This window comes from Trichosurus vulpecula, chromosome 8 (genome assembly GCF_011100635.1).
Source record: "Trichosurus vulpecula isolate mTriVul1 chromosome 8, mTriVul1.pri, whole genome shotgun sequence".
Classification (NCBI taxonomy): Eukaryota; Metazoa; Chordata; class Mammalia; order Diprotodontia; family Phalangeridae; genus Trichosurus; species Trichosurus vulpecula.
This window is the reverse complement of record NC_050580.1, coordinates 123,400,711-123,416,580: the sequence shown is the minus strand read 5'-3', so window position 1 is coordinate 123,416,580 and position 15,870 is coordinate 123,400,711. Positions and strand designations below refer to the sequence as shown.

At 41.7% G+C, this 15,870-nt stretch overlaps 1 protein-coding gene across 1 annotated transcript; it reads left to right on the top strand.

Annotated features, from left to right (window-relative positions):
• The first annotated feature begins 5,504 nt into the window (after positions 1-5,504).
• Positions 5,505-8,074, top strand: MESP2 (mesoderm posterior bHLH transcription factor 2). Its single transcript, XM_036734298.1, has 2 exons — positions 5,505-6,374; positions 7,886-8,074. The coding sequence occupies exons 1-2, from the start codon at positions 5,505-5,507 to the stop codon at positions 8,072-8,074; spliced, it is 1,059 nt and encodes a 352-aa protein (XP_036590193.1).
• Positions 8,075-15,870: the final 7,796 nt, after the last annotated feature.

Genomic DNA, 15,870 nt, shown 5'->3' with positions numbered 1-15,870 from the left:
CTCTGTCTGCCTCAGTTTCAACTATAAAAAAGAGGATAATTATAGCACCCCTTGTCAGGGTTGTTGTGAGGATCAAGCGATATAGTGTTTGTAAGTGCTGAGTGCAGTGACTAGAACATAGTTAGGCATTTCCATGGTTGTGCCCTTCTCCTTCTCCATGCTTCTTCATTGAATAGGAAGGGATAGACTTCAAGACTATTATCCCTCAGAGTCCAGTCCAGGAAAATATTGTCCTAAATGAGGAAAGCCAGTGGAGAAAGGGATAAAGTCAGTCTCTTACTACCATGTATTAATCAAGGATGCTCTCTACTTATACTGGGCCGTTCCCATAAAACTTACAGAAAAAGTAGATATATAGGTTAGAAATTGACATCATCTCAGTTATCTTTTTTGGGGGAGGGGGAAGAGGAATAGTGCCAAGTGTGATCTTTTCCATTGACAGTTTATCTCTCAGTACCTTAAAAATTGAGTTGCTCACAATTTGGAACTATGCCCAAAGGGCTATAAAACTGTGCATAGCCTTTGACCCAATACCACTACTAAATCTATATCCCAAAGAGCTCTTTAAAAAGGGAAAAGGACCCACATGTGCAAAAATATTTAGCAGCTCTTTTTGTGGTGGCAAAGAATTGGAAATTGAAGGGATGCCCATCAATTGGAGAATGGCTGAACAAGTTGAGGTATATGAATGTAATGGAATTCTATTGTGCTATACGAAGTGATGACCAGGCAGATTTCAGAAAAACCTGGAAAGACCTACGTGAACTGATGCTGAGTGAAGTGAGCAGAACCAGGAGAACATTGTACACAGTAAGAGCAATATTGTGTTATGACCAACTTTGGTAGACTTAGCTCTTCTCAGCAATACAATAATCTAAGACAATTCCAAATGACTTGTGATGGAAAATGCTATCCATATCCAAAGAGAGAACTATGGAGTCTGAATGCATTTTGAGGCATACTATTTTCTCATTTTTTTCCTTTCTCATGGTTTTTCTTTTTTGTTCTGATTCTTCTTTCACAACATTAATAACGTGGAAATATTTAATCTTATACATGTATAGCCTATATCAGATTGCTTACCATCTTTGGGAGGGGGAGGAGAGAGAGGGAAGGAGAAAAAAATTTGGAACTCAAAATCTTATAAAAGTGAATGTTGAAAACTATTTTTGCGTGTACTTGTAAAAAAAAATAAAATACTATTAAGGGGGAAACTATATTGCTCAAACCCCAAAACAAAGACTCCTGGGGAAATAACTTTTTTGTTCAACAAGAACTGGTAGAAAAATTGGATAGTAGTTCATAAAAAAAGAGCTTAGACCACTAGTTTATATCATATATCATGACATAATAAATTTTAAATGGACACAAGATATAGACATAGACATATGCATATATGTGCTTGTGTATACATATATGAAGTTATACCATGAAAAAAGTAAAAGAATGTAAAGTCATATTTTTCAAAGCTATAGACAGGGTAATAATTTGTAACCAGTCAATATTATTATGAAAAACAAACTAATCAACTTTAGATATATAAAAATACAAAATCTTTTGCAACAACAAAATCAATGCAGATAGAATAAGAAAAAATCATTTGGACTGAGGAAAGAATCTTTATATTAAACTCAAAGACTCAGATGGGTCTGTGCTCTCACCAATGTAGGTATCCAAAGATGCAGATAACCCATCTATGCCTGCCTATCTTGGGTGATTCTTGTCATTGTCCTCCCATAAATTCTCCACAGGCCATTCACCCAATGAGAGAGGGACCTTCCTCAAATTTTCCTGACATTACATGGGTATCAATGGAGAACCAGTCTTTCCATTGATTATCCAAAGTATTGTGTTAACTATCTTTGAGAAAAGCTGATACAATAATAATCAGTATAGCTAACAAATTTATACAGCATGCCAAGGGTTGCAAAGTGCTTTACTAATATTATCCCATGTTAGCCTCACAAAAACCCTGTGAAGTAGCTGCTATTATTATCCCCATACTAAAGATGAAGGAACTGAGGTTGAAGAGATTAAGGGACTTGCCCAGGGTTACACATCTGATAAGTATCTCAGACAAAATTCAAACTCATTGATCAACAAATGAGCAATAATTATTTGGAAAAGTGTTCAAAATGATAGTAAATAGAGAAATATTAATTAAAACAATTACGAGGCATTGTCTTACCCACATCAAATTGCCTGATATGTCAAAAAAAATCAAAAAACAGTGTTGGAGGATCTGAGGGAGAACAGACATGCTAATTCACTACTGTCAGAGCAATAAAATTGGTCCTACCATCTTGAAAAGAAATTCGAATTAGGCAAGGAAAGTTACAAAATTGTCCTAATCTTTGATTCCTTTGATCCCACTCATGGGTCTATGAACCAAGATAATTACTGACTCCCAGAAAAGACTTATCCGATCAAAACATCTAAAGCAACATTATTTGTAATAGCCAAAAGTCAGGATCAATTTATGTCCCTCCAGATTGGGTAATGACTAAACAAATTGTGTTACATGAATGTAATAGAATGCTATCGCTCTACAAGGAAGTATTCAAGGAAATAGAACAACGCCAATGACAATGGTAGTGATACAGACTGGACTAGTGATTTCGTTGGCATAGGAAACTCCCAGGTGTGGAATTCCCTTTACTAGTACAGGTTGGCATCTTCTCTGCAACTTATAGTCTTAAAGAATTGCTTAGATCACTGAAAATTTAAACAACTCGCCCTAGGTCACCAAGCCCATAAATGTCAACAATGTGGTTCAAACCCAGGTCTTCCTAGCTCTGAGGCTCATTCTCTATCTATTATGCCTCCAACAATAAGTGCTAATATTTATACGGCACTTGAAGGTTTTTAAAATGCTTTGCGCGCATCGAATTTGCTCCTTCTATCCACCCTTTGAGGTAGACAATATTATAACCCCATTTTATAAAGGAGGAAACTGAGATTAAATAATTTCCCTAAGGTCACAGAATTAGTGTCTAAAAAGGGATTCGAACCTAGGTCTTCCCAATTCCAAGTGCACTACTCTAACTGCCTTCCAGAAACATGAGAAATAAGGCCAGATTTGTGTGAAGTGATTCCTCATGAAGGAAACTTAGCCAAATGAGCAACATACACCAGGACTACAACTAAGTAAATGAAGAAAATATTAAATGTCAACATGGGTTCAGGTCAAGTACGATGAACAATGTTAGCACACAACTTACCTTTCTTTTAACAAGCAGCAAACTACAAAAGTTTAAGGTTACTCAGACTATCGGTCTGGATCATTCCTTCGTGCTGTTTTGCTTAACTGCTTTTGGTGAATGTGCTTTGTGGGTGGCTGGTGAATACCTGTGGGTTCGTCTGCCACACAAAAAAAGCAAAGTTTATCAATAAAGAATAAAAGAAAAGAAAAGAAAAGCATATACCTCGTGAGGCAGCCCATTTCATAGATGGATCACACTGACTGTTCGAACATTTTTGGCATTAATTAAGCCCAATCTGACTCCCTGTAACTTCATCCTACAGGACCTATCTCTGCTTTCATAAATCGAATCCCTTTTCTGAATGATGGTCTTTCACATGTTTGAAAACCATTACGGTATGTCTCCCCCAACCCCATCTTTCATCTCCTTCTGATTCGCTTTCCTTGGTCCTGTGACATGGTTTCGAATCTTATCATCATCTAGGTCACCCTCTTCTAGACATAGTCCATTTAAGAGAAATGACTGTCATTCTGTAAGATGTGGTACCCAGAACTGAATGGACCCAATATACCAAAGGTTGGCTGACCGATGTAAAAGTACAACAGAGCTGGGCCCTACTTTGGAGCTATTTCCCAAGATCTTTAAGTCTGCTTTTGGCAATTTCCAGAGGGTGAGAGGATACCAGGCTCTTAAGCTTCACAGCAGTGTCCTTCCCTTCTTTTCCATTCCCACTGCCACAGTTGTGGTCCATACCTTCACTGCCTCGTGCCCAAAATGTTACCATAGCCTCCTGGCTGGTCTTCCTTGCCTCCACAGCCTCCCACCTACAAACCATCCTGTGCAAATCACCAGCTTAAATTTCCTAACACGCCTCTTTGGTCATAGAATCCTAGGGAATTATAGGACCTTAATATTAATCATAGGACATAGAATGAACGTCAGAGATCATCCAACTCCTCCCTCTTTGAAGAGGAGAAAATAGAGAAGTGACTTTGCAGGTCACATGGTGAGTTAGTGATATAACACAATAGAAAAGCCAGGTGTCCTGATATTTTGGAGAGTCTTGCTGCTGTGATCAAAAGTTTTCAATGTCTTTCTACTGCCATTTGGGGCAGCTAGGTGACAAAGTGGACAGAGCACTGGAATTAGGAAAACCTGAGTTCAAATATGACCTCAGACACTAGCTGTGTGACCCTGGGCAAGTCATTTAACCCTGTTTGCCTCAGTTTCCTCATCTGTAAAATGAGCTGGAGATGGAAATGACAAACCACTCCAGTATCTTTGCCAAGAAAACCCTCAATGGGGTCATGAAGAGTCAGACACAACTGAAAAAAAATGACTAAACAACAAGACTTTATTCCACTCCTTTCCCCCAGTCATCTTACAGAGCTTTATCCCATTCCTCGACAGTGTATGAAAAATCTAATTTCTCTTTCTCAAGCCGATCAACATTTATTAAGCACCTACTCTGTGCTAGGCACTTTATGGGGTATATAGCCCATGCGAGGCACAGGTAGAAACTAAGACATATTGTCTAGAACCAAGTCATATCTTGTCTGCCTTCACTTAGCACATCAGAAGGTGTGTGCTTAAAGGGAACCCAAGGCTCCTTGCTCTAAACATGGCCAACCTTCCACTCTTTACCTTGGTGACCTTAGGCAAGTAACAGCACTCTGTGCTTCAGTTTCACCAGCTGTGAGTGGAATAGGCTCAGACCTGCAGCACAAAGCCAAGTGCAAGAGATGATGTCACTCAATCAATGCCAAGAGATGATGGGGGAAAGGATGATAAGTCATTTTATTATCCTGGTAATCATCGTTCTAGTAGCTGAGTTCCTGACCTGGGGCCTTTGCCTTCACCCCTTCCTGGACAGAAAATGAACCATGGTGCTTCCCAAGGCCGGGGTCCTCGATCATAGTGCCTCCTTCCCGGGGTGACTTACTGAAGGCAGATCTGGGCTGTCTTGGGTTGGTGGGGAGAATAGAAATAGTGGGGTGTCCTGGAGTGGGGTGGGGAGGATGGTGAGAATGTTAACAGCTGTCGTTCAGATGTGAATTGTCCTTTCCACACTTTCCTTACTCTATGGAGGTTCAATTAAAGCAGCCAAGGAGTCAGAATCCACACCTCTGCAAATGGGCTCTGTTTCCCAGGGCCCCCCTGCCCCATTCTTTCCCTGGGCTCTGTGGGTTTTGACACCTCCTTGCCACATGACAGGGGGCCATCTCACACCTTGGTCTCAGAATAAAAACTCCAGCCTGCCTGGTTTGCTCCCCAGTCTCTCCCTGGAGCTGCCCCCCAATCATGGCTAACTCTCCTCGACAGCAATTCCCCAGGCAGGAGGATTGGCTGCTACCCCAGGACTGGGGCTGGGGCTGGGGAAGCCACTCGGACTCAACCTCCCCTGCCTCCTCTTCTGATTCCTATAGCTCATCTCCATCCTATGGACACCCAAGCACTACAGAAAGCCTTCCCCAACCTCTGGCCTGCCACACTCAAGAGACCCCTACATCTGTCCCTTTCCAAAGTAACAGGAAGGAACGAGGTGGTACAGCCAATGGGCAGAGGCAGAGTGCCAGTGAGCGTGAGAAGCTGAGGATGCGCAACCTCTCCCGGGCCTTGCATGATCTGCGGCGCTATCTGCCACCCTCAGTGGCGCCTGTTGGACAGAGTCTGACTAAGATTGAGACCCTGCGGCTGGCTATCCGCTACATTGGTCACCTGTCAGCTCTTCTGGGACTCAGTGAAGAGAGCCTAAGGTGCCGGAGGAGGGAAGGGGCAATGCAGTGCTGCCCACTCTGTCCTGACAGGCTAGGCTGCTGTCCAAATCGGACCCAGAGCCTCAGCCCAGTCTCCCAAGCTCCCAGGACCTACTCTCCCCAGCTTCCTGAAGCCTGGGGGTCCCCACTTTCCTGCCCGTTAGTTCTGCCCCAGCCCAAGCAGTGTGGGGAGCAGAATCTCAATGCCATGTCTTGGGGTTCACCTTCTTGCTGCTTGGGATCACCAACCAGACTAGACCTGCCTGGAGAAAGACATCAAGCTGCAGAATTTGGGAATCCTTCCCCAGCCTGCCCTGGAACACAGACCCCACCCAAGTTAAGCTGGGAAAAAGCCACTGAACCTGCTTCCTGGGCAATATCTCCACACTCCTCTGAGTTGACTACTCTATACCAGGTACAATGTTTCTTCTTCTATATGTCTCCATGAGAAATTCAAACCATTTATCTGAGCGACAATTTCCAAAGACTCAAATTTGGAACTAGGGAGGAGAGTGTTTGGGGGCTGGTCTATCTCCTAATCTAATCTTTATAGAATAAGGGAATATCAGAATCAAAAGAGACTTTAGATATGATCTAGCCCAACCCCATCATTTTACAAATTAAGACACGTAGCTATCCCATTTCTACTGGAAGGCGCTCATGAACCTTCAATGGTTTAAATAAATTCTTCAGGTCTTTTGGCCACCCCCCCTCCCCGGACCCAATTTAGCCAGAAACTGTCAGGACCGATTAAGCCAGAACCCTCAACCTGGGCTGGTGGTCACACCAAGACTTCTAGTCCTAGCCCCTGGTTTAATTTCCCCTTCATTCAATCCAATATTTATCAAGGGCCTACTCTGTGCAAGGCAGTGTTTCAAAGGATGCGATGGGCAAAAGGGACTAGGAATATCCTTCCAGTAGAAAGTAGCTTTTTCTCCAGCGATGCTTCCCCCATCCAGATTTCCTCATCCAAGTGCCCCATTGTTCTCTTCTTTCAGGACGACTAGTGGGGACAGGTTGGAGGATAAAGACAGGAAGACTCAGTGTTGGGGAGAGGGTCAGGTGTTCTTGTGGTACATGGCCTAGTGGCATGTGAGGGCTCTTATAGGTTGGGGAGTAAGGATTCTGATGGAAATAGCAAAGCATGCCAGCAGAGGAAATACAGTGTGAATGCAGAGAAAAGAGCCCTGGGTTCAAATCCCAAATCTGTTCTCTATTACTTCTGTGACTTTGTAAGTCACTTTATTTCAGGTCTTAGTTTCCTTATCTGTAAAAAAAAAAAAAATAAGGGATGGGAGTAGGTGATATCTGAAGTCCTTTTTAGCTCTAAATCTTATGATTCTCTCCTCTGGGAGCCTGTTAGAGTTTCCAGAGGTCTCTTGTCATTACTTTAGACTCACCCAGATACTCCTACATGGCACCACCTAGATATAGCAAGGCAAAGAAACACCCATTCTTTTTCCATGTTGCTCAGCTTTCTGCGGATAATGAGCTCATATGTTTTCCTGGGAATCCCATGCCCAAATATAGGCTACGTGACAGACAGGGACAGAAGCCCTAAGTTAACTCTGGCTCCCACAGGGACAAGTGCCTTTGGAGGGGAAAAAAAGAGTCCCTCTGTAATTCCCCATTATTCCATCTATGACTTAGCAAGTCCTCCCCTCGACAATCCACCAGGGTGCTTCTGGGAAATGCTAGGTCATTTGTTCAAAGAAGGATGACCAGGATGGTGAGGAACTTGGAAACTGTAGTGACACGTGGGATCAGGAATCTGAAGAAAAAAAAAAGAACACCCTAAGAAGGGTTATGGGAACCACCTTCCAGTACTTGAAGAACTACAAGAGCCATGAAAATCTAGGAAACCAACCAACACTTGGTCAAGTATTTGTGTCACTAATCAACTATTTGTTTCTCTTCTGGTCCTAGGTCATCTCCACCTCTCCGGAACCCAGTTTGCCAGCTATCACAGGACCTTTCCAGTCACAGCCCACACTCCAGAGATGTCAGCCAGAGCTGCCAGTGCAGTGGGGTTGCTGGGGTTACAATGGCCTGGCTTCCCCGCAGGAAACAGACCCTTCACTTGTGTTCAGAGAGGACAGGTTGCCTGAGTGCTGAGGCCCTAGGCTCAGAGCCTCTGAGCTTGGGTAGAAAGAGCTGGTATTTCTCAATTAATCATCTGCGTGTTGTTTATGTCTTAGCCCATCTCCATGAAGTGCAAGAATTAAATCTATCTTATCAACTACTGTTCTGAGTTATTTTTTTTATACTCACTAGATACCATAGAATAATACTTTGAAAGCATACCTCATTGCATCCCCCTATAAGTTCATAGATTTAGATCCCAAAGGGACCTTAGAGTCCATTCAGTTGCACCCCTTTCATTGTACAGATGCGCTAAAAAAGTAGCAAAATGACTTGCCTGAAGTCATAACAAGCGATAAGGGAGGCAGAGCTGAAATTTGAACCCGGGTCTTAAGACTCCAAATCCAGTCTTATTTATTTGTTATTGAGGCAGCTGGTGGTACAGTGGTTAAGGCTCTGGGCCCGAGTCCGCAGTCAGGGAGAATTGAGTTCAAATCTGTCCTTAGACATTAACTAGCGGTGTGACTCTAAGCCCTTAATCTCTGTCTCAGTTTCCTCAATTCTCAACCTCTGTCTCAATTCCTCAATTATAACATGAGAATAATAATAGCACCTGACTCCCAGGGTTTTTGTGAGGACCAAATGAAATAATATTTGTAAAGCCCTTAGCACAGCGGCCGATACATAGTAGACATGATACAACAGCTTATTCCTTTCCCCTCAAAACTCTAGTCGCACGGTAGCTGATGATAAGTTTGTTCAGGCTTTCAAATGTTACTGTAGGTTGCTAAGGATACCAACACTTTCTGTTCAGAAAGAAGGGAAGGAAAGAAGGAAGGAAGGAAGGAAGGAAGGAAGGAAGGAAGGAAGGAAGGAAGGAAAGAAGGAAGGAAGGGGAAGTGAAGAAAGAAGAAGCGAAGAAAGAAGGAAGGAAATAAAAGCTTGATTTCCATCTTTTTTAGTAGTTTGTCAAATGTTTTTTGTTCGTTTGGTTTTTTGCCTTTTTAGTACATAATGAACTCCTAATCCTTTGGAGAAAGTACCGGTTGCTACTAGAGTTACCTTCAGTTTACAGGCTTTAGGGAAGTCTCTGGAGGTCCTCAGACTTTCCCTAAGATCCAGCCCTAAGGGCACGTTCCATCTGAAAATGGCTACTTGGGCTTATCTTCCCCTAAACTCTAACTCCAGGAGATTTGATGCTCTCCTCTCTCCCTCTCCCTTCCCCACTTCTCTGCCCACACAAACTGGGCTTCACAGAACCATTTTAGGTGCTGAAAGAATCTATCTGCTGGCTCAGTTGGGAAGGATGGTTGACCTACTTGACTGTGTCCAAGAATTTAGTGCCAAAGCAATCAGGCTTTAGAGAGGTGGTGTTGTTGCTGTTTGTGAGAATGCCTCTCCTCTAAACGTTGGTCACTGGAAGGCTGGTTAGAGAGCTCTCACAACAGTTTATTATAGTTTCTTTCCTCCAGCATGGTACAGTGGAATGCTGGGTTTGGAGTAAGATTTGGGTTTGAATCACGGCTCTGCCTGCTTGACTTTGGTAAGTCACTTAACCGCCAGCCTCAGTTTCCTCATCTGTAAAATGATCACGTTAGACCAAGTCATTACAGAATTATAGGCCATATTAGTCTCTCCCTTCCTCACTTCTCTGTCCCAGACACAAGGCTTCATGGCAAGAATTTATATGCTAACAGGATCTGATGGCTCAGTGGGGGATTCTTTTTTTGACAGTTTTTTTGCTGGACTGCTTGGCTATGCCCAGGGTCTAGGTGCAGAGTAACCAGACTGTGGAGAGGGGAAACAATAGATCTAGAGTTAAAAGAGACCTCACGCGCCATCTAGTCCAAATCCCTCATTTTACATATGAGGAAACTGAGGCCCAAGGAGTTTAAGGGATTTGCCCAAGATCACACAAGTGGTAAGCCTCAGAGGCTAGATCTGAACCCACGTCTCTGGAGCTATGATCCTATGATCCAATAATTCTCGTTTTGGAGAAGTGAACCAGTTCAGAAAAGCTAGTAAATAGTTGTTGCTTTTGCTAAGCATCTCTGGTCCTGCTGTCACTAGGTCCTACGGTGCCAGAATACTGAAAAAGCTGCAAAAGTCTTTTCTGTTATTGACAAACAAATCTCAAAGGAGATTGTGCCACAGATGTTTAGGTCTCCTTTGGTGGGGCTCATGTCCCAAGTCTATGGCTGTGCTCCAGGATCTAATCTCAGTTCCCGCTGGCCACCCAGTGAATCAGTTTGACCAGTGAAGAGGGGACAATCGTCTGGCAAAACCAGAATCTGGACACTATTCTTAATTCTGTCTTTGATTTGCTCTCTAATGCCCAAGGCTCTCCTTCCTAACCTACCTAACTCCATTTCTTTTTATTTTATAAATGCAAGCTGCTTGCTGCCTACCTTACTAGTGTGTCATGAGGATTTATCAGTTATGTCAGTATATTCCCCAGGCTGAAGGTTCTAAAGAAACTGGTATTCTCTGACTTATATGTGATCTGGAAAGCCTGTGTCATCTGTGAACCACACTTGAATGGCATCATCTCCACCAACACAGATAGAAATTCCTCATCATGCCATGCTTTGACCTACCCAGAAAGTCATCCTAGCAATATTGTCATAAAATAGGAAGCTGGATAGAGCCTCGATTCATTTTCTTTTTTTTTAAGAGGTCTTTGTTTTATTTATTTAATATTTTTTTTAGTTTCCAGCATTGATTTCCACAAGATTTTGAGTTACAAATTTTCTCCCCATTTCTGCTCTTCCCCCCCCCACTCCAAGATGGTATATATTCTGATTGCCCTGTTCCCCAGTCAGCCCTCCCTTCTGTCACCCCACTCCACCTCCCCCCGCCATCCCTTTTCCCCTTACTTTCTTGTAGGGCAAGATAGATTTCTATGCCCCATTGCCTGTATATCTTATTTTCCCGTTGCATGCAAAAACAACTTTTTTTTTGAGAATCTGCTTTTAAAACTTTGAGTTCCAAATTCTCTCCCCCTTCCCTCCCCACTCACTAGGAAGGCAAGCAATTCAACATAGCCCACACATGTATCACTATGCAAAACACTCCCATAAATAGTCATGTAGTGAAAGACTAACTATATTTCCCTCCATCCCATCCTGTCCCCCTTTATTCAATTTTCTTCCTTGACCCTGTCCTCAATTCATTTTATAACCCATTCCCTTGTGTTTAGTCAAGTTCTACTGAAACCTTCCCACACAATTATAAATCAATTCTATTCTTTTTTTGACAGTTTTTTTATTTTATTTTACCAGAACACAAATACAAAAGAGAAAAGAAACAAAAAGATATCATAAACTTAAATATTTAAACTTGAATATAAAGTAAGGAAGGAAAAAAAAGCATGTCATGTGCATAGTAGAACATAGGAGAGGATTCAAGATATTTAACAATAAATTTTCATTTCAAGAAAGCCTGTATGATAAATAATGCACCTTGTGTTCAGAATTGTCCATTTTTTCTTTGCTTCCTTGTGTTTTCTTTTGTTCTCTGCTGTGCACTTTTTAGCTTTGTTCTTTTTTCCCCTCCCCCTCCCCCCAGAAGGCTACAATATAATGCAGATAAGTTTCTTGATATATACATACACATACAGATATATACATACACTTATACATATATACATGCGTAGACATATACTTTCCCAAACATAATCTACTCCTGATCTTTTTTTATGTTTGTACTTATCTTTTGTTTCCTATAGCTCCTGCCTCCTCTACTTTACTTCTACCTGCCATATCACCTTCCTATTGTTTGCCTACCCACCTCCTCCACCAAACACCCTACCCTCCTATTACTTGAGAGAGGATTCTGGGAAGATGGCAGAGTAAGTCATTAAATTCCAAGCTCTCAAGATTCTCCCCCACAAAAGAGTTAAAATAGCACCTTAGGGCAAGCAAAGTGGGGGTGGAGACAAAGAAGAATAGGGGCACAACGAGGACCTTTCTGGGACAGTCTGGGACAATCTGAAGAAGAACCCTAGGACTGATTTCGGTCCTGGTGAGGAGTAAACACCTCCAGGCTAGGTTCCCTTTTAACAAGTGGCAAGCCCTGGGGTTAGTTGGTTTGAGAGGCTGCCTCAGCCCCAGCCACTGGAACATTTTACCCCAGGATAATGAGGGGATTCGTGCCTTTGAGCCCAAGAAGATTGCAGGAACCTCTCCTGATGAGGAACGCCGGACCCAGATGTGCTGTGAAGAGCAGTGGAGATGAGAGGAAACCAACACACGCCCAGTGAGTGCAGAAGCAGTGGGGCAGAAAGCCCCTGGCTGTGGGCACTTACAGGAAGTTGGAGGTTTGGCTTTGGTTCCAGGCTAGAAGGAACTGAAGATCTGGGGCAAGAAGCACCATTTCCCATACCCCAGGGTTAGAGGTGATTATAAAAATCAAGTTATTACCACAAATAAAATGCATAGGCAAAGGAGAATGAATCCAACCATAGAAACCAATTACGGGGATAGAGATGACCGGTGTTCATCTTCAGAGGAGGACATTGAAGTAAAGAAATCCCCAAAGAGCAACATTAAATGGTCACTTGCCCAAAAAGAATTTATAGAAGATCTTTAAAAAAGACTTTAAAAATCAAATGACAGACGTGGAGGAAAAACTAAAAAATAAAAATAATCCAAGAAAAACAAGGTTATGAAAGGAAAGTCAACCAATTAGAAAAGGAGATCCAGAATCTCAAGGAGGAAAATGACACCTTGAAAATTAGAATTCGGCAAAGTGAAGCCAATGAAATTATAAGAGATCAAGAAATAATTAAACAAAACATGAGTAATGAAAAAATAGAAGAGAGAGTGAAACATAAGAAAAACAACGGATTTGGAGAATATATCAAAAAGAGAAAATATAAGAATAATCAGAGTAACTGAAAGTTATGATCAAAAAAAGACTCTCGATACAATAATACAAGAAATAATTAAAGAAAACTGTCCTGAAGCATTAGAACAAGGCAGGGAAGTAGAAATAGAAAAAATCCATCGAATACCACTTAAAAGAGATCCTATGAGAAAAACTCGTAGGAATATCACAGTCAAATTCCTAAATCCCCAGATCAAGGATAAAATATTAAAAGCATCAAGATTAAAACAATCTAAATATGACGGTGCCACATTTAGAACTACACAAGACCTAGCAGCAGAGACATTAAACGACCACATGTCTTGGAACACAATATATTGAAGAGCAAAAAATCTGGGGCTCTGGCCAAAAAAATATCATACCCTTCAAATTTCAGTATTATCTTGAATGAAAAAAAAATGGACATTTGACAAACCCCCAGACTTTTAAGACTTTGTGAAAAAAAATCCTCAATTTAATAGAAGATTCGACATACAAGAACTAAGAGACACATAAGGTACAGACCAAAGACTGACTATAAGGGATTTACAAGAACAGACTGCTTACCTTTTACATAACATAAAATGTAAAATGTATGTCTGAGATTCTTATTAATAATTGTTGAGCTTATAAGAAAGTGGGGGGCAAATCTGACTATGATATGAATTTAGAAAGTAAAACCATTTAGAAACAGCTAAAAAGAGTAACTGTTTTATACAAGAGAAATGCAAGAAGAAGAAAGGATACAGAGGATTTAGACAGGGGAGGAAGGCTGGTAGTTCTGGTAACCTACTGTCATCGAGAACGGGTTTAAGAGAGAACAATACATATATATTTAGAAGAGTATAAAAGTCTTCTAAATTTAGAAGAAATAAAATGGTAGGGGTTTAGTGAGGGGGGAGAGGACAAGTGAGGGATTGGACAAGGGAGGGATTTTTAGAGGGGAGAATGAGGGATTAGGTAACGGGAGTTTAGATTAATGGGAATGGCGGGATAGGGGAGGGATCCTTAGAGGAGGGAAGGCAAGCAATCAATCCTATTCTTAAAGAGCTCTAGGAAAAAGGCATTTCCTATCCTCCCCAGGCAAATAAATGCACAGGCCAACATTCATTGAGCTCCCACTGAGTGCACAGCATGGCATTCCATTCATCAGGAGGTTCTAGAGGGAGAGACTCTTTTCACTCTGAAGAAGCTTAGATGGTCATGTGCTAATCAGAATGGTCACCTGGAAACACAACCAGAAAAATATAAACATATCCATTCACCACAACAGGTAGTGCAAGGTTTAGATGTCAAGAGACCACGCACCAGCTAGGTGACATTTGGCAACTCACTTAAGCTTTCTGAGCCTCAGTTTTCCTGTATGTGAGATGGGACCGATTATCTTTGTTCTACCAACTCCATAGAATTCTCATGAAGCTCAAATGAGATAATGTAGCCTTTCAGAATGTCTGATGTGGAAGGAAGCTTCAAAATCATTTCCTTCAAACTACTTCATTTTACAAGGGAGAAAACTGAGGCCTGAAGAAGTTAGGTAGCTTGCCGGAGTCACACTGCTGTCAGTAAAGTAAGCACTAGAAGCGTCTTGATGTAGGTGCTCTTGGCAAGCTTTTATCACTGCCCCAAATGGTGCAGAGATGAATAGTATCAGCTGCCACTTTTATTTTTTCAAAATCCTTAAAGTCTGCAAAACACTTTGCAGATCTTATTTCATTTTATTTTCTCAACAACCCTTTGAGGGATGTGACCAAGGGCGTTATTATCTCTATTTAACAGATGAGAAAGTCGAGAAATGGCAAGTGACTTGTTCACAATCACACTGCTAGTAACTGTCGGAAGGTAGATTTGAAGCCTGGTGGTCTTCCCTGACTACAGGGCCAGCACCTTTTCTGCTATGCCTCTCATATGAAGACTATCCTTTGGAAAAAAGAGAACAGTGTTCAGGCTTACTATTCCCTACTGCTAATGCAATGTATTCTGGTAGGCATAAAGGATTGTGGGTAATGGCCCAGGGATGAGAGTGAAGAGAATAACAATAGCCATATGAGATTATTCAGGGAAGGCATCACTGAGGAGGCTGAATTTTCAAAGCAACAGAATCTCAGCCCTCATCTGAACAAAAATTCCCTCTACAACACGTCCAGTAAATGCTCAGTCCCCTTCTCCTTGAAAATCTTCAGTGAGAACAAACTCACTCTTCAGACAGTCCATTCCATCTTTGGATAGCATAATTATTATGAATTTTTTTATTGTCAGTCCAAAATCTGACTTTTCTGGGGGCTAAGCAGGAAAAAAAAAACCCAACTATTTGTTTTTTGTACTTAAGTGCCCTTTAAATATCTGAAAGCAACTGTCATTCAATGCCCCTTCCCATCAAGTTTTCTCTTCTTCCAACTAAACAGCCCCAGTTCTTTCAATTGAAACATACATACATGACATAATTCCAAGGTTACTCAAAATAGAGCATCCAGGTAATTCACACAGAAAAAAACAAGTGGATGAAAAATGTATATTGACTAGCTTCTAACATACAATTGGGTGGGTAGCCTGCTGAATTAGGCTATTGATGTGTATGTCTTGAGCAGGAACTGAACATGGAGCGGTCAGCTTGCACCCAGATTCAAACACAAGGAAAGCAAGTAGGATTACATTTGTGAAACTGATAACTGTTTTCAATAATCGTGAACTGCAGACCAGTAAGTAGGAATTTTTGTGCCTGAAGCAAGCACCACAAACCATGCAAATTCAAATATGCTCAATGTAACATGCAGAGATGGCAACATCACAGTGGTGTATACTCAAACCACACACACGCACACACACACAAACACACACCCCAGTAATGTAATAAGGGAGTCATGGTAAGTGACACAGTGTCACACAATATGTATTTCCACTCACATGGCATGTGATGATATCCATTCACTTGCTGCATGGTCTCTTCTCCAAACCGCACCTACCCT

Coding starts and splice junctions, on each gene's coding strand:
- MESP2 (XM_036734298.1), top strand. CDS start 5,505: ATGGCTAACTCTCCTCGACAGCAATTCCCCAGGCAGGAGGATTGGCTG. Junction 6,375..7,885: donor AGTTGACTACTCTATACCAG/GTACAATGTTTC, acceptor TTCTGGTCCTAG/GTCATCTCCACCTCTCCGGA.